General features: G+C 43.2%; 1 protein-coding gene across 1 annotated transcript; it reads left to right on the top strand.

Moving 5' to 3' along the window:
• Positions 1-1,981: 1,981 nt before the first annotated feature.
• Positions 1,982-5,736, top strand: LOC139370170 (zinc finger protein 271-like). Its single transcript, XM_071109497.1, has 2 exons — positions 1,982-2,644; positions 3,775-5,736. The coding sequence occupies exons 1-2, from the start codon at positions 2,554-2,556 to the stop codon at positions 5,637-5,639; spliced, it is 1,956 nt and encodes a 651-aa protein (XP_070965598.1). The 5' UTR covers positions 1,982-2,553; the 3' UTR covers positions 5,640-5,736.
• Positions 5,737-14,312: the final 8,576 nt, after the last annotated feature.

Raw genomic sequence — 14,312 nt, 5'->3', positions numbered from 1 at the left:
AGGAATTTGAATTCCCTCATGTAGTGCTCCTTGTCTGCTATTTTTTTATATTTAAAAATAATAATTTTACCTTTATTTAACTAGGCAAGTCAGTTAAGAACAAATTCTTACTTTCAATGACGGCCTAGGAACAGGCCTGTTCAGGGGCAGAACGACAGATTTGTACCTTGTAAGCTCTGGGATTTGAACTTGCAACCTTCCGGTTACTAGTCCAACGCTCTAACCACTAGGCTACCCTGCCGCCCCCCATGTGAGCTAAATGATTGTAGACTCATAAACACAGCACATGAGTCAGAACATATAACTACACTGTCTGGTTTGACTTCTTCTGCCCACTGCAGTACGGCCATCAGCTCTGCCATGTACACAGCCAGGTGGTCTGTAATACGTCTCCTGACAGCCACCTCACTTTCCTGTTCAACAAAGGCTGGTCCAGTCTGACCTGTCCTTGGGTCTTTTGATCCATCTGTATATATGGGCAAAAAAATACTGATTTCCAGTTTCTAGTCGCCTTTTAAAGAACTGTCATGGATCAACCCCCTCCCTGTCTTTCTTTACTCTCTCCAACACGTGTAAATCAACTACTGGAGGTGGGAGGAGCCATTGTGGACTCCCCACGATACCGTGGGGCTAAAGTTCCTGCAATACAATCCCATCTGCCTCTTCCGGTTATCACCCACCCATCCAAAGCTTTTATTCTGTCCACATTCATTCTCCTAACTTTTCTGTAGCTCCCCTTTTGTGGGGTGAGACACCACATTCCTGTAACTAAACCCAATTAATTCCCAGCGATTGCCTTCTAATATGTAATGGCAATGACAAATACTTTCTTTTTAAAAAAATGGAAGGCAGTTGTTAACAGTCAAAGTCAAAAATGTATATCGTAGATATTGTTCTTTTTGTAGAAAATGTTATTTTTTGATTTTAAGTTGCATAAGGTTAGCAGTGTGGTTAAGATCAGGTTTAAGATGACATTTTAGGAAGATACATTTTTGAAAAGGCCTGTGGTAGCTGGTGTCAACCTGGCCATTCAGTGTTTTTTCTCAAAGTTGCTGGCATGTCACGTGTCCTTCTTTTATCAGTACACTCGTAACAACCTAATCAATAAATATGGTGGAAACTGACTAGCCCATGCCTCCACCAACCCAATACTATTAGATTAGTGGGAAGTAGTGAACGATTGAACATTTGAAGAAAAGGAGTTATTCTAGGGATACACCCAAATCAATCAGAGTTGTAGACTAAATTAATCAAATATTTAGTTTAATAATTAACTATGATTAATATTTCTTGTGTCCAACAGGACAAAGCTATTCTGTTCCCCTCTACACTCCTGGAGTCCCCAGGTCAAACGTCTCTCGGGACTGCTTTACTGCTGGGTCTGGTTGACTGCAGGAAAACACCGGGGCAGAATGGAACTGAGAGAGGAGAAGAGAAGGAAGATGGAGATTTGATTTCATTAAGTAAGAACCGTGGTGTGTAGATTAGACTACAGTCTGCTTCTGAAACAATAGCGGAGGTGCATAAAGATGGCGGCCTGCATTACTTACCACAAATTACTCATTTTGCTGAGTTCGCTGTATTCTACTTTGCTGTCCTTTACTGTTGGTATGGTCATTAGCACAGTAAACATGATCCTAATTTTAGCTTCAAGATGTCGGCAATTTGAAAAAACAAAAAAGTAGATTGTTCAATGTTCCAATCAATCAACACAATGTTGCGCACCATTGTTTCAGAACTCAGTGGATAGTGCTAAAACAATGACGTCATATCAGAATTCTGCCATCTCTATGAACTTTAGTCATTAATTTAATAATTATATATTGATGAAAATATCGGTCATTCCACCGATTTTTAAGTGTACCTTGGTCCAAAAATATTTTTCACCTAATTTTAACATTCTGTCATGTACATCTTAATACATGTCTTTTTTTCCCCATTTCAAAACATTGAATTAAAATATTACTATACCAAGTGCCTATGTGCCAAATAAAGTAACATGCTGACCACACTGCTCGCGTCACATGCACATAAATGTGGTTCAATCATTGCACCCACGCTGCTCGCGGGCGTCAGCGATCGTCAAATAGAAATTGGTTCAATTGGTGACACTCAACTGCCTGCAAGTTCGGCATTTCCCATCTCCTTGTTGGTTTTTAGGAGCATATCCCACGTGGGTGATTGAAAGATGAATTTAGGTCCACACTCCGGTAGGTTGTAGTAATGCTGTAAACTTGGTTGCCAACCGCCATATAAAGTTCAAAGAAGAAAAAGAAGCTTCAAGGAAGGATGAGAGATGACGAGAAACGAATTCGGTTTACCATTTTATCTGTGGATTAATTGTCAGTTGCATTTCAGGTAAATAACAACCCAATGTTTATATACCAGGACACGTTAGCTAGCAGCAGCAGGCTAGCTAGCTAAATTGCCAAACATGTTTAATGCTTTATGACCTGTCCCCAAATTAATATAATTGGTTAATTTTGTTTTCATATTTCAACCTGCATGTCCTGATCACTTCTGGTGTGGGTGAACAAAATCAACTTGCACGTGATGACGCGCGCAGATACACGCGTGTCTGGTTTGCTTTGGTCAGCATGTAACAGGGGACTACTGAAAACAACAAAACAAGCCGATTACATGGGTAAAATAGTGCTTTAAAGGATCCAAAAAAATGCGTGTGACATGGGGAATGGAAGGTTGTTTTGTGCAACAGGGAGTGGCAATTGAATGCAATCTTCACAAAAAAAATGAATGTTAAAACATTGGTAGCATGTCTGTCTGGATTTAGGAGTTGACTTGCTCAGTTTCCTACCACAAAACAGCAGTAAATTGATAGAGTAGAACCAGCTCACCTGCTTTTACTCTGCGATTTGACTATTAGATGTTCAATGTTTCTTTTTTTTCTTATTTTTTAAAGGAATAGTTAAACCATATTAAAACGAGAGTTCAGTTCATGTAACAGGTTTGACCTTAAAATGAGGGTCACTAATCACATTGATAATAGTCTTCAAAAGGACTTTGTCAAAGCAACAAAATAACTAGTGCATGTGTTTACATGCACACATCATTTGACATTAAACTAGTTCTGGCAGTTGGCCCGAGTATGGCAATAGTCGTGTAAATATCTTAATTGGCTTAAGGTCATAATCGAGGTAAGCATACGCCTTTAAAAACACCTGGTTTTCTGAGCAATCTTGAGAATTCATTAGGACATGTAAAGGCCTTCATCAGATTCATAGAGGAATATTTAATCTGTGCATGTGCTAGCACGAGCAGCGCACGTGTCATTATTTTGCACGAATTCACTGTCGTGACATGACTATTAATGTGTTGACTGCTATTTTATAAAAACAATTAACTGTTTAATCATTATGTGATTAAATTAATAATGTAACAATTAACTCAGTAGTAACTTGGGGCACCACGGGAGAAGTTATTTCATGAGTTACTATCTCCCGACTAAACTCTATAGATATCTCTTACCTCAATCAGTCAATTATTAAGTCTTACCTCATCAGTTTCATTCTGAATTCAGTGATACACAAATTGGCTAATTTATTTACTAACTACCACACAGAAATACATACTCACACAGTATAGGTTGAATTGATTACTAACATCATGCAAGGAAAAGTCCCTAGTTGACTAACCCGATATGACGGCTTGTCACACAATGAAAGGAAGGGGCAAGATAAAGAGATAAGGCTGCAATTTTCTGTATTTATCAAAGTCCCATTAGTTAACCTGCTATTCAATATCTTTGTTTCACAGCGGACAGCCCTAACCGTTGCTCTCTCAATGGGAGGGGCTTATCATCTGGGGAGCCTCAACAACAACATGATGCTGACAAGAAAGAGAAGAGTCTCTCCAGATCAGAACATCTCAGTAAACATCAGCAGAGACGTATAGGGAAGAAACCTCACCACTGCTGTTCTGACTGTGGGAAGAGTTTTGCCAAACAGACAGAATTGATAATTCACCAGCGGATTCACACTGGGGAGAGACCTTATAGCTGTGATCAGTGTGGGAAGAGCTTCAATCAATCAGGACACCTGACTACACACCAACGCATACACACAGGAGAGAAGCCTTATAGCTGTGATTGGTGTGGGAAGGGCTTCAATCAATCAGGAGCACTGACTACACACCAACGCATACACACAGGAGAGAAGCCTTATAGCTGTCATCATTGTGGGAAGAGCTTCAGGATGTCAGGAGATCTGACTGCACACCAGCACATACACACAGTACAGAAGCCTTATAGCTGTGATCAGTGTGGGAAGAACTTCAATCGTTCAGGACAACTGACTACACACCAGCGCATACACACAGGAGAGAGGCCTTATGGCTGTGTTCAGTGTGGGAAGAGCTTCAATCGTTCAGGACACCTGACTACACACCAGCGTATACACACAGGAGAGAAGCCTTATAGCTGTGATCAGTGTGGGAAGAGCTTCAATCATTCAGGATCCCTAGTTACACACCAGCGCATACACACAGGAGAGAAGCCTTATAGCTGCGATCAGTGTGGGAAGAGCTTCATTCTTTCAGGATCCCTAATTACACACCAGCGTATACACACAGGAGAGAGGCCTTATGGCTGTGATCAGTGTGGGAAAAGCTTCAATCATTCAGGACACCTGACTACACACCAACGCATACACACAGGAGAGAAGCCTTATAGCTGTGATCAGTGTGGGAAGAGCTTTAATCATTCAGGAACCCTGAGCGAACACCAACGCACACACACAGGAGAAAAGCCTTATAGCTGTGATCAGTGTGGGAAGAGCTTCAATCAATCAGGACACCTGACTATACACCAACGCTTACACACAGGAGAGAAGCCTTACAGCTGTGATCAGTGTGGGAAGAGCTTCAATCAATCAGGAGACCTAACTGCACACCAGCGCATACACACAGGCGAGAAGCCTTACAGCTGTGATCAGTGTGGGAAGAGCTTCAATCGTTCAGGAAACCTGACTGCACACCAGCGCATACACACGGGAGAGAAGCCTTATAGCTGTGATCAGTGTGGGAAGAGTTTCAATCATTCAGGAGCCCTGATTACACACCAGCGCATACACACAGGAGAGAAGCCTTATAGCTGTGATCAGTGTGGGAAGAGCTTCAATCGTTCAGGATACCTGACTATACACCAGCGCATACACACGGGCGAGAAGCCTTATAACTGTGATCAGTGTGGGAAGAGCTTCAGGAATTTAGGACACCTGACTACACACCAGCGCATACACACAGGAGAGAAGCCTTATAGCTGTGATCAATGTGGAAAGAGTTTTGCTCGAGATTTCACCCTGACCAAACACCATCTCACACACACTGGAGAGAAACCTTATAGCTGTGATCAGTGTGGGAAGAGTTTCAGGACGTCAGAACACCTGACTAAACACCAACGCATACACACAGGAGAGAAACCTTATAGCTGTGATCAGTGTGAGAAGAGTTTTTCTCAAGATTCCAGCCTGACTACACACCAGCTCACACACACTGGAGAGAAACCTTACTCCTGTCTATGTGGAAAGAGCTTTGCTTATTCAGGGTCATTGAAAAAACACCAGAAAGCTCAAACATGTTTTCTTTCATCTCCCTCCTCTCTGGCACCGGTTCCAGATCCCTAAAAGTTGAATAGAAAACATCTTGTGAAGAGTCATCCAACTCCCATTCTCTAACTGTTTAAGTCAGTTATGGTAACGTGTAGATAATGTGGATAATATGCAGCTCTGGATCCATATGTGTCTCGGAGTAGGAGTGCCGTGTGTGTCTGGTGGGGTGGGGTTGTTCAGAGCTGTATCTTATTTAATTAATTCCTATTATCCATTAAATAACTTTTATGTAGAATAATATTTCAACAATACCAGGTGTGTATTCATGTATTCAAAAGATTAATAATTAAATCCATTATCTGATCTATCTGGGGGAAATGTTGTCTGAAGAGAAATTGTTCATCTTGTCTTATACAATCATTGGTTCCTGTAGATGCTGGGTAGATATGTGAGGGGGGAGATGGTCAAGGACCCTCAGACCTTTTGGCAGAATGACCAGAAGAGGTTGTATAAGTTAAGATAGATGACGCCAGTCACATGCAGGAACCAAATGTTAATGATGAATTCATGATGAATAATGTAAATCATGTAAATATAACTTGTCTGTGTAAGCAGTATATAAGAGAACTAACGGGACTGCCCCGAAAGAGCTCCTGACCGATGTGTACTCTGGTGCATTATGTTTGTTGCAATCTCTCCAGCTTGCTGATAAAAAATAATTATTCATTAAAGTTTGACTGAGTTCCTGGTAGTAATTTCCACTATACATGTATTCAATACAAAAACACATTAAATCCTTTATCTTATGGGAAGGAGATGTCGCACTGCATGAGGACAATGGTCACACCATTCATGTGTGGGGTTGCTTCTCAGCCAAGGGAGTGGACTCACTCATAATTTTGCCTAAGAACACAGCCATGAGTAAAGAATGGTACCAACACATCCTCCGAGAGCAACTTCTCCCAACCATCCAGGGAACAGTTTGGTGACGAACAATGCCTTTTCCAGCATGATCCTGGAGTACCTTGCCTTAAGGCAAAGTGGCTCGGGGAACAAAACATCGATATTTTGGGTCCATGGCCAGGAAACTCCTCAGACCTTAATCCCATTGAGAACTTGTGGTCAATCCTCAAGAGGCAGGTGGACAAACAAAACCCCACAAATTCTGACAAACTCCAAGCATTGATTATGCAAGAATGGGCAGCCATCAGTCAGGATGTGGCCCAGAAGTTAATTGACAGCATGCCAGGGCGGATTGCAGAGGTCCTGAAAAAGAAGGGCAAACACTGCAAATATTGACTCTTTGCATCAACTTCATGTAACTGTCAATAAAAGCCTTTGACACTTATGAATTGCTTGTAATTATACTTCAGTATTCCATAGTAACATCTGACAAAAATATCTAAAGACACTGAAGCAGCAAACTTTGTGGAAATTAATATTTGTGTCATTCTCAAAACTTTTGGCCACAACTCTATGTAAAAACTGCATCCAGAAGCCATGGATTACAGGCAACATCTGCACTAAACAAAAGGGTGGAGCTGCCGCTTTCAAGGAGCGAGACTCTAACCCGGAAGCTTTTAGAAATCCCCCTCTGCCCTCTGATGAACCATCAAACAGGCAAAGCATCAATATAGGACTAAGATCGAATCGTACTACTATGATGCTCATCGGATGTGGCTGGGCTTGAAAACTATTACGGACTACAAAGGGAAACCCAGCCGCGAACTGCCCTGTGACGCGAGCGTACCAGACGAGCTAAATGCCTTTTATGCTCGCTTTGAGGCAAGCAACACTGAAGCATGCATGAGAGCACATGTTGTTCCGGATGACCGTGTGATCACGCTCTCCGTAGCCGATTTGAGCAAGACCTTTAAACAGGTCAACATTCACAAAGCTGCTGGGCCAGACGGATTAGCAAGATGTGTACTCAAAGCGTGTGCGGACAAACTGGCAAGTGACTTCAGTGACATTTTCAATCTCTCCCTGACCGAGTCTGTAAAACCTACATGTCTCAAACAGACAAGCATAGTCCCTGTGCCCAAGAAAGGTAACCTGCCTAAATGATTACCGCCCCGTAGTACTCACGCCGGTAGCCATGAAGTGCTTTGAAAGGCTAGTCATGGCTCACATCAACACCATCATGCCAGAAATCCTAGACACACTCCAATTCGCATACCGCCCCAACAGATCCCCAAATGATGCAATCTCAATCGCATTCCACACTGCCCTTTTCCACCTGGACAAAATGAACACCTATGTGAGAAGGCCGTTCATTGACTATATAGCTCAGCGTTCATCATCATAGTGCCCACAAAGCTCATCACTAAGCTAATCACCCTGGGACTGGGCACCTCTCTCAGCAACTGGATCCTGGACATCCTGACGGGCCGCCCCATGTGGTAATGGTAGGCAACAACACATCTGCCATGCTGATCCTCAACACTGGGGCCCCTCAGGGGTGCGTGCTTAGTCCCCTCCTGTACTCTGTTCACCCACGACTGTGTGGCCAAGCACGACTCCAACATCATCATTAAGTTTTCTGACGATACAACAGTGGTAGGCCTGATCACCGACAATGAAGAGACAGCCTATATGGAGGTCAGAGACCTGGCAGTGTGGTGCCAGGACAACAACCTCTCCCTCAATGTGAGAAAGACGAAGGAGCTGATCGGGGACTATAGGAAAAGAAGGGCTGAACAGGCCCCCATTAACATCGACAGTGCTGAAGTGGAGCGGGTCGAGAATTTCAAGTTCCTTGGTGTCCACATCACCAACAAACTATCATGGTCCAAACACACCAAGACAGTTGTGAAGAGGGCACGACAAAACCTTTTCCCCCTCACGACACTGAAAAGATTTGGCATGGGTCCCCAGATCCTCAAAAAGTTTTACAGCAATTAATCAAATGGCCACCCAGACTATTTACATTGACCCCCCCCCCCTCCTGTTTTTACACTGCTGCTACTCGCTGTTTATTATCTATGCATAGTCACTTTACAAATTACCTCAACTAACCTGTACCCCCGCATATTGACTCAGTACCGGTGTCCCTTGTATATAGCCTCGTTATTATTATTTAATTTTCTTGTTACTTTTTTTACATTAGTTTATTTAGTAAATATTTTCTTAACTCTTTCTTGAATTGCATTGTTGGTAAGCATTTTACTGTAAGGTGTATTCTGCGGATGTGACAAATACCATTTGATTTGAGTTAGGCAGGTTAGGATAATTAACGTGTCAGGTTAGGATAACTAACCTAGCAGGTTAGGAAAAGGGTTAGGCTTAGTTAAAATGCTACAAGGAAGCAGCCAGCAGTTACTTTAAACAGTCTTTGGTTGCAACCAATCTGCCAAATTAGCGGTTAGGATTCAATACACCCACTGATGTTGAGCCTCCCACTTGTTTCAGAACGCCCACTTCCAGACACAGTCCACGTATGCAGTTACCCATGACTCTGTGTGTCTCTCTCTCCAACAGAGAGTCCGCCTGATCCTAACAGTGACACATACACCGCTCTGAGCATGAGAACCAGGTCACCAGAGTACGACCCCACAGCAAGTCCCTTGTGATGTAGGGAGTGAGTGAAAAAGGGGCAGAGGAATCTGACACTGACCTGTAGCACCACCTGTACTCTGACACCTCCACCTACATCTGGTACACCAACTCAAAGTGACCTGTAGCACCACCTGTACTCTGACAACTCCACCTACATCTGGTACACCAACTCAAAGTGACCTGTAGCACCACCTGTACTCTGACAACTCCACCTACATCTGGTACACCAACTCAAAGACCCAGTCAGCAGTGAGGATGCAGGCAGATACTCCTAAACAGTAGAAGGACCTGAATGTCTCCAGTCTCCTGGACAGGTGAGTCTGTTGGAGTCAGTTGACTGTGTGGACTGTCAGTGGTCTGTGTGGAGATGGACTCAATGACTGTCGAATGACAACATCAGTGTAGCCTGGCGAAAGTAAACCCAGCACAGGACACAAAACTCATTTGGGTTTGTTCATTTTGTCAAAGCTTACATTTAAAATAGGATAATGTAAGGTGAAGTCACCATAAAGTAAAGTTCAGTCTAAATCACCATCAAGTGAAACAAATCTGTTAGTAAAGTGCATAAAACAATAAGTACAAAATGAACTGCAGAAAGAGTAGTGGCTCTGCTTTCAACAACAGAAATACAATAAAATACAAAGACCACAATGTTCACAGTTAGAATGGACTTTCTAGCGTTTCAAATGTCTGAGTACAAGATGTCCATCAACAAAAAACTCAAATCCATTCTGTCATCAATTACAATATGAATACTTACACGCTGTCCACGTGCTACCCTAACCCCATATGGAACAGTAGATCCTCATCTCTCCACAACGTGGTTCTGAGAGCCCTGGTATTCAGCTAGCAAGAAGCTAACATCCTCATGTCAATCTGAAAGTATCAACAGGATAACATGACCATCTGGCATTTTAAATATTACAAAACAAACTCTTAAACATTGCAGATGTAAAATATGAGATACCCATCCAGATTATCTACCCATCTCAAATCAAATGTTGTTGTATTGGTCACATACACATATGTAGCAGATGTTATTGCAGGTGTAGCCAAATGCTTGTGTTCCCAGCTCCAACAGTGCAGTAGTATCTAACAATTCACAACAATACACAAATCTAAAGGTAAACGAATGGAATTAAATAATAAATAAATATTAGGACGAGCAATGTCGTAGTGGCACTGACTAAAATACAGTGGAATAGAATACAGTATATACTGCAATCTCAACCACACTGCACACTGCCCTAACCCATCTGGACAAGAGGAATACCTTTGTGAGAATGCTGTTCATCGACTACAGCTCGGCATTCAACACCATAGTACCCTCCAAGCTCGTCATCAAGCTCGAGACCCTGGGTCTCGACCCCGCCCTGTGCAACTGGGTACTGGACTTCCTGATGGGCCGCCCCCAGGTGGTGAGGGTAGGCAACAACATCTCCTCCCCGCTGATCCTCAACACTGGGGCCCCACAAGGGTGCGTTCTGAGCCCTCTCCTGTACTCCCTGTTCACCCACGACTGCGTGGCCACGCACGCCTCCAACTCAATCATCAAGTTTGCGGACGACACAACAGTGGTAGGCTTGATTACCAACAACGACGAGACGGCCTACAGGGAGGAGGTGAGGGCCCTCGGAGTGTGGTGTCAGGAAAATAACCTCACACTCAACGTCAACAAAACTAAGGAGATGATTGTGGACTTCAGGAAACAGCAGAGGGAACACCCCCCTATCCACATCGATGGAACAGTAGTGGAGAGGGTAGCAAGTTTTAAGTTCCTCGGCATACACATCACAGACAAACTGAATTGGTCCACTCACACAGACAGCATCGTGAAGAAGGCGCAGCAGCGCCTCTTCAACCTCAGGAGGCTGAAGAAATTCGGCTTGTCACCAAAAGCACTCACAAACTTCTACAGATGCACAATCGAGAGCATCCTGGCGGGCTGTATCACCGCCTGGTATGGCAACTGCACCGCCCTCAACCGTAAGGCTCTCCAGAGGGTAGTGAGGTCTGCACAACGCATCACCGGGGGCAAACTACCTGCCCTCCAGGACACCTACACCACCCGATGTCACAGGAAGGCCATAAAGATCATCAAGGACATCAACCACCCGAGCCACTGCCTGTTCACCCCGCTATCATCCAGAAGGCGAGGTCAGTACAGGTGCATCAAAGCTGGGACCGAGAGACTGAAAAACAGCTTCTATCTCAAGGCCATCAGACTGTTAAACAGCCACCACTAACACTGAGTGGCTGCTGCCAACACACTGACACTGACTCAACTCCAGCCACTTTAATAATGGGAATTGATGGGAAATTATGTAAATATATCACTAGCCACTTTAAACAATGCTACCTTATATAAATGTTACTTACCCTACATTATTCATCTCATATGCATACGTATATACTGTACTCTATATCATCGACGGTATCCTTATGTAATACATGTATCACTAGCCACTTTATACTATGCCACTTTGTTTACATACTCATCTCATTTGTACATACTGCACTCGATACCATCTACTGTATCTTGCCTATGCTGCTCTGTACCATCACTCATTCATATATCCTTATGTACATATTCTTTATCCCCTTACACTGTGTACAAGACAGTAGTTTTGGAATTGTTAGTTAGATTACTTGTTATTACTGCATTGTCGGAACTAGAAGCACAAGCATTTCGCTACACTCGCATTAACATCTGCTAACCATGTGTATGTGACAAATAAAATTTGATTTGATTTGATTTGATTTTACTGTTATGTTCTAATTTTTCAGAGTAAATAACTCACCGACACTAGAGAAGCTTAACCAAGTTTAATTCTTCCCAAAGGGTCAATACAGCTGTAATTCAGACCCCCCAAAAATCTCACACAAGTACTGATATTTAACTCTTTCTCCTTGGCTGAGTCTCCTCCTCCACAACCGAACAGCCAATGCATCCCTGTTGCTAGACAGAACCTTAGTGATATCTGTTCTTCCTCACTTCGTTTAACCTGAACTCAGGCCATGACCCCTACTGCAGCAAAGAGAGTGGACACAGGCGAGCAGGATGATGTTCACTAAACAGGCGAGCAGGATGATGTTCACTACACAGGCGAGCAGGATGATGTTCACTAAACAGGCGAGCAGGATGATGTTCACTACACAGGCGAGCAGGATGATGTTCACTAAACAGGCGAGCAGGATGATGTTCACTACACAGGCGAGCAGGATGATGTTCACTACACAGGTGAACAGGATGATGTTCAATACACAGGCGAGCACGATGATGTTCACTACACAGGCGAGCAGGATGATGTTCACTACACAGGCGAGCAGGATGATTTTCACTACACAGGCGAGCAGGATGATGTTCACTACACAGGCATCCACCACAGAAACCAGGAAGTGCCTGTCTGTTGCAAAATAGACTGTTTTTGAGAAACATTGATGGCTGTTGTGTTGTTGAGATGCCAGTAGAGAGCGCTGTAGTACAGTCCACTGGAAACAACATGTTTTAGTGTAGCTGGTGAGACCTACAGAAGTGCAGAGAAACCACAGGCCTATTGGTACGGTCCAATTATGTTGTTGCATTTATTTTAAAGGACTTTAATGGGGATATTTTCTTCCAGTATAGTACATGTTCTCCAAAAAGATGCTCACATGTTGTTTATAAGCACTTCAGTGGCGTGTTGGTTGTCAGGAAAAGGCATCATGGGTACAGGAAGCCAGCTGTGCATCAACATCTTAGACCCTCAGTATATCTGGTTGGTGTCAACCACAGAACTCACACTCTTCTGTTTCACACAGCCAGTATAAGGTCTCCTACCAAACTCCTCTCTTCACTCTGTAAGTACCTTTTACATTACCATTCAACTTTTTCTGGGTGATTTGTTCTGCAGAATGAACACCTTCCTAATATTGAGTTGCACCCCCCCCCCCCCCATTTACGCTCAGAACAACCTCAATTCATCGGCGCATGGACTCTACAAGGTGTCGGAAGCCTTCCACAGGGATGCTGGCCTATGTTGACTCTAATACTTCCCACAGTTGGCTGGATGTCCTTTGGGTGGTGGACTAGTATTGATACACAAGATAAACTGTTGAGAGTGAAAAGCCCAGCAGCGTTGCCGTTCTTGACGCAAACCAGTGCGCCTGGCACCTACTACCATACCCCGTTCAAAGGCACTTAATGAATATTTTGTCTTGCCCATTCAGCCCCTCTGAATGGCACATGTACACAGTCCATGTCTCAATTGTCTCAAGGCTTAAACAATCCTTCTTTAACCCGTCTAGTCCCCTTCATCTACACTGATTAAAGTGGATTTAACAAGTGACATCATTAAGGGATCATAGCTTCCCCTGGTCACCTGAGCAGGTGTTCCTAATGTTTTGTATACTCGGTGTAGACGGTCTTAAAAAGGAAGTATAGTTCTGTATCAGCTACTTGTGTCCTGACCCATGTTCCCTCTAATGTTTTGGGGCACTGAGCAAATTTGACGTCTTGTGAGTGGAAACTTGAACATTGTGAGAATTGTGTGCAACTTCCAGCACACATTTACAGTGAACACTGAGGCTTTACCCTTACAGGTACAGACCAAGTAAAATATGAATTAATTAATGTCAAGCCTTTCATGAGGTAAAAACACATTTAAAAGTCTCATGTAATGTAGGCCTGCATTGAACACCACATGTAGCCAACTAGCCGGCTATTGTGGTTATTGGAGCATAATGTAGGCCTGCATTGAACACCACATATAGCCAACTAGCCGGCTATTGTGGTTATTGGAGCATAAAGTAGGCCTGCATTGAACACCACATATAGCCAACTAGCCGGCTATTGTGGTTATTGGAGCATAAAGTAGGCCTGCCAACAAAACCAATGGAGCAAATCCTGTAACATTATCACATGGAAATAGCTTTTAATTTCTATTATATAGCCTACAGTAGCCTATATGTGGTGTTCAATGCAGGACTATATTGCATGAGACTTAAATTCTTCTTAATCTAACTGCACTGTCCAGTTTACAGTAACTATTACAGTGAAATAATACCATGCTATTGTTTGAGGAGAGTGCACAGTTATGAACTTGAGAATGTATGAATAAACCAATTGGGCACATTTGGGCAGTCTTGTTACAAGATGTATAAGGCCACTCAGTGAGCTGTATAAGGCCACTCAGTGAGCTGTATAAGTCC

This window comes from Oncorhynchus clarkii, chromosome 17, assembly GCF_045791955.1.
Source record: "Oncorhynchus clarkii lewisi isolate Uvic-CL-2024 chromosome 17, UVic_Ocla_1.0, whole genome shotgun sequence".
Taxonomy (NCBI): Eukaryota; Metazoa; Chordata; class Actinopteri; order Salmoniformes; family Salmonidae; genus Oncorhynchus; species Oncorhynchus clarkii.
Note: the sequence above shows the minus strand (reverse complement) of the source record. Positions and strands in the feature narration are given on the sequence as shown.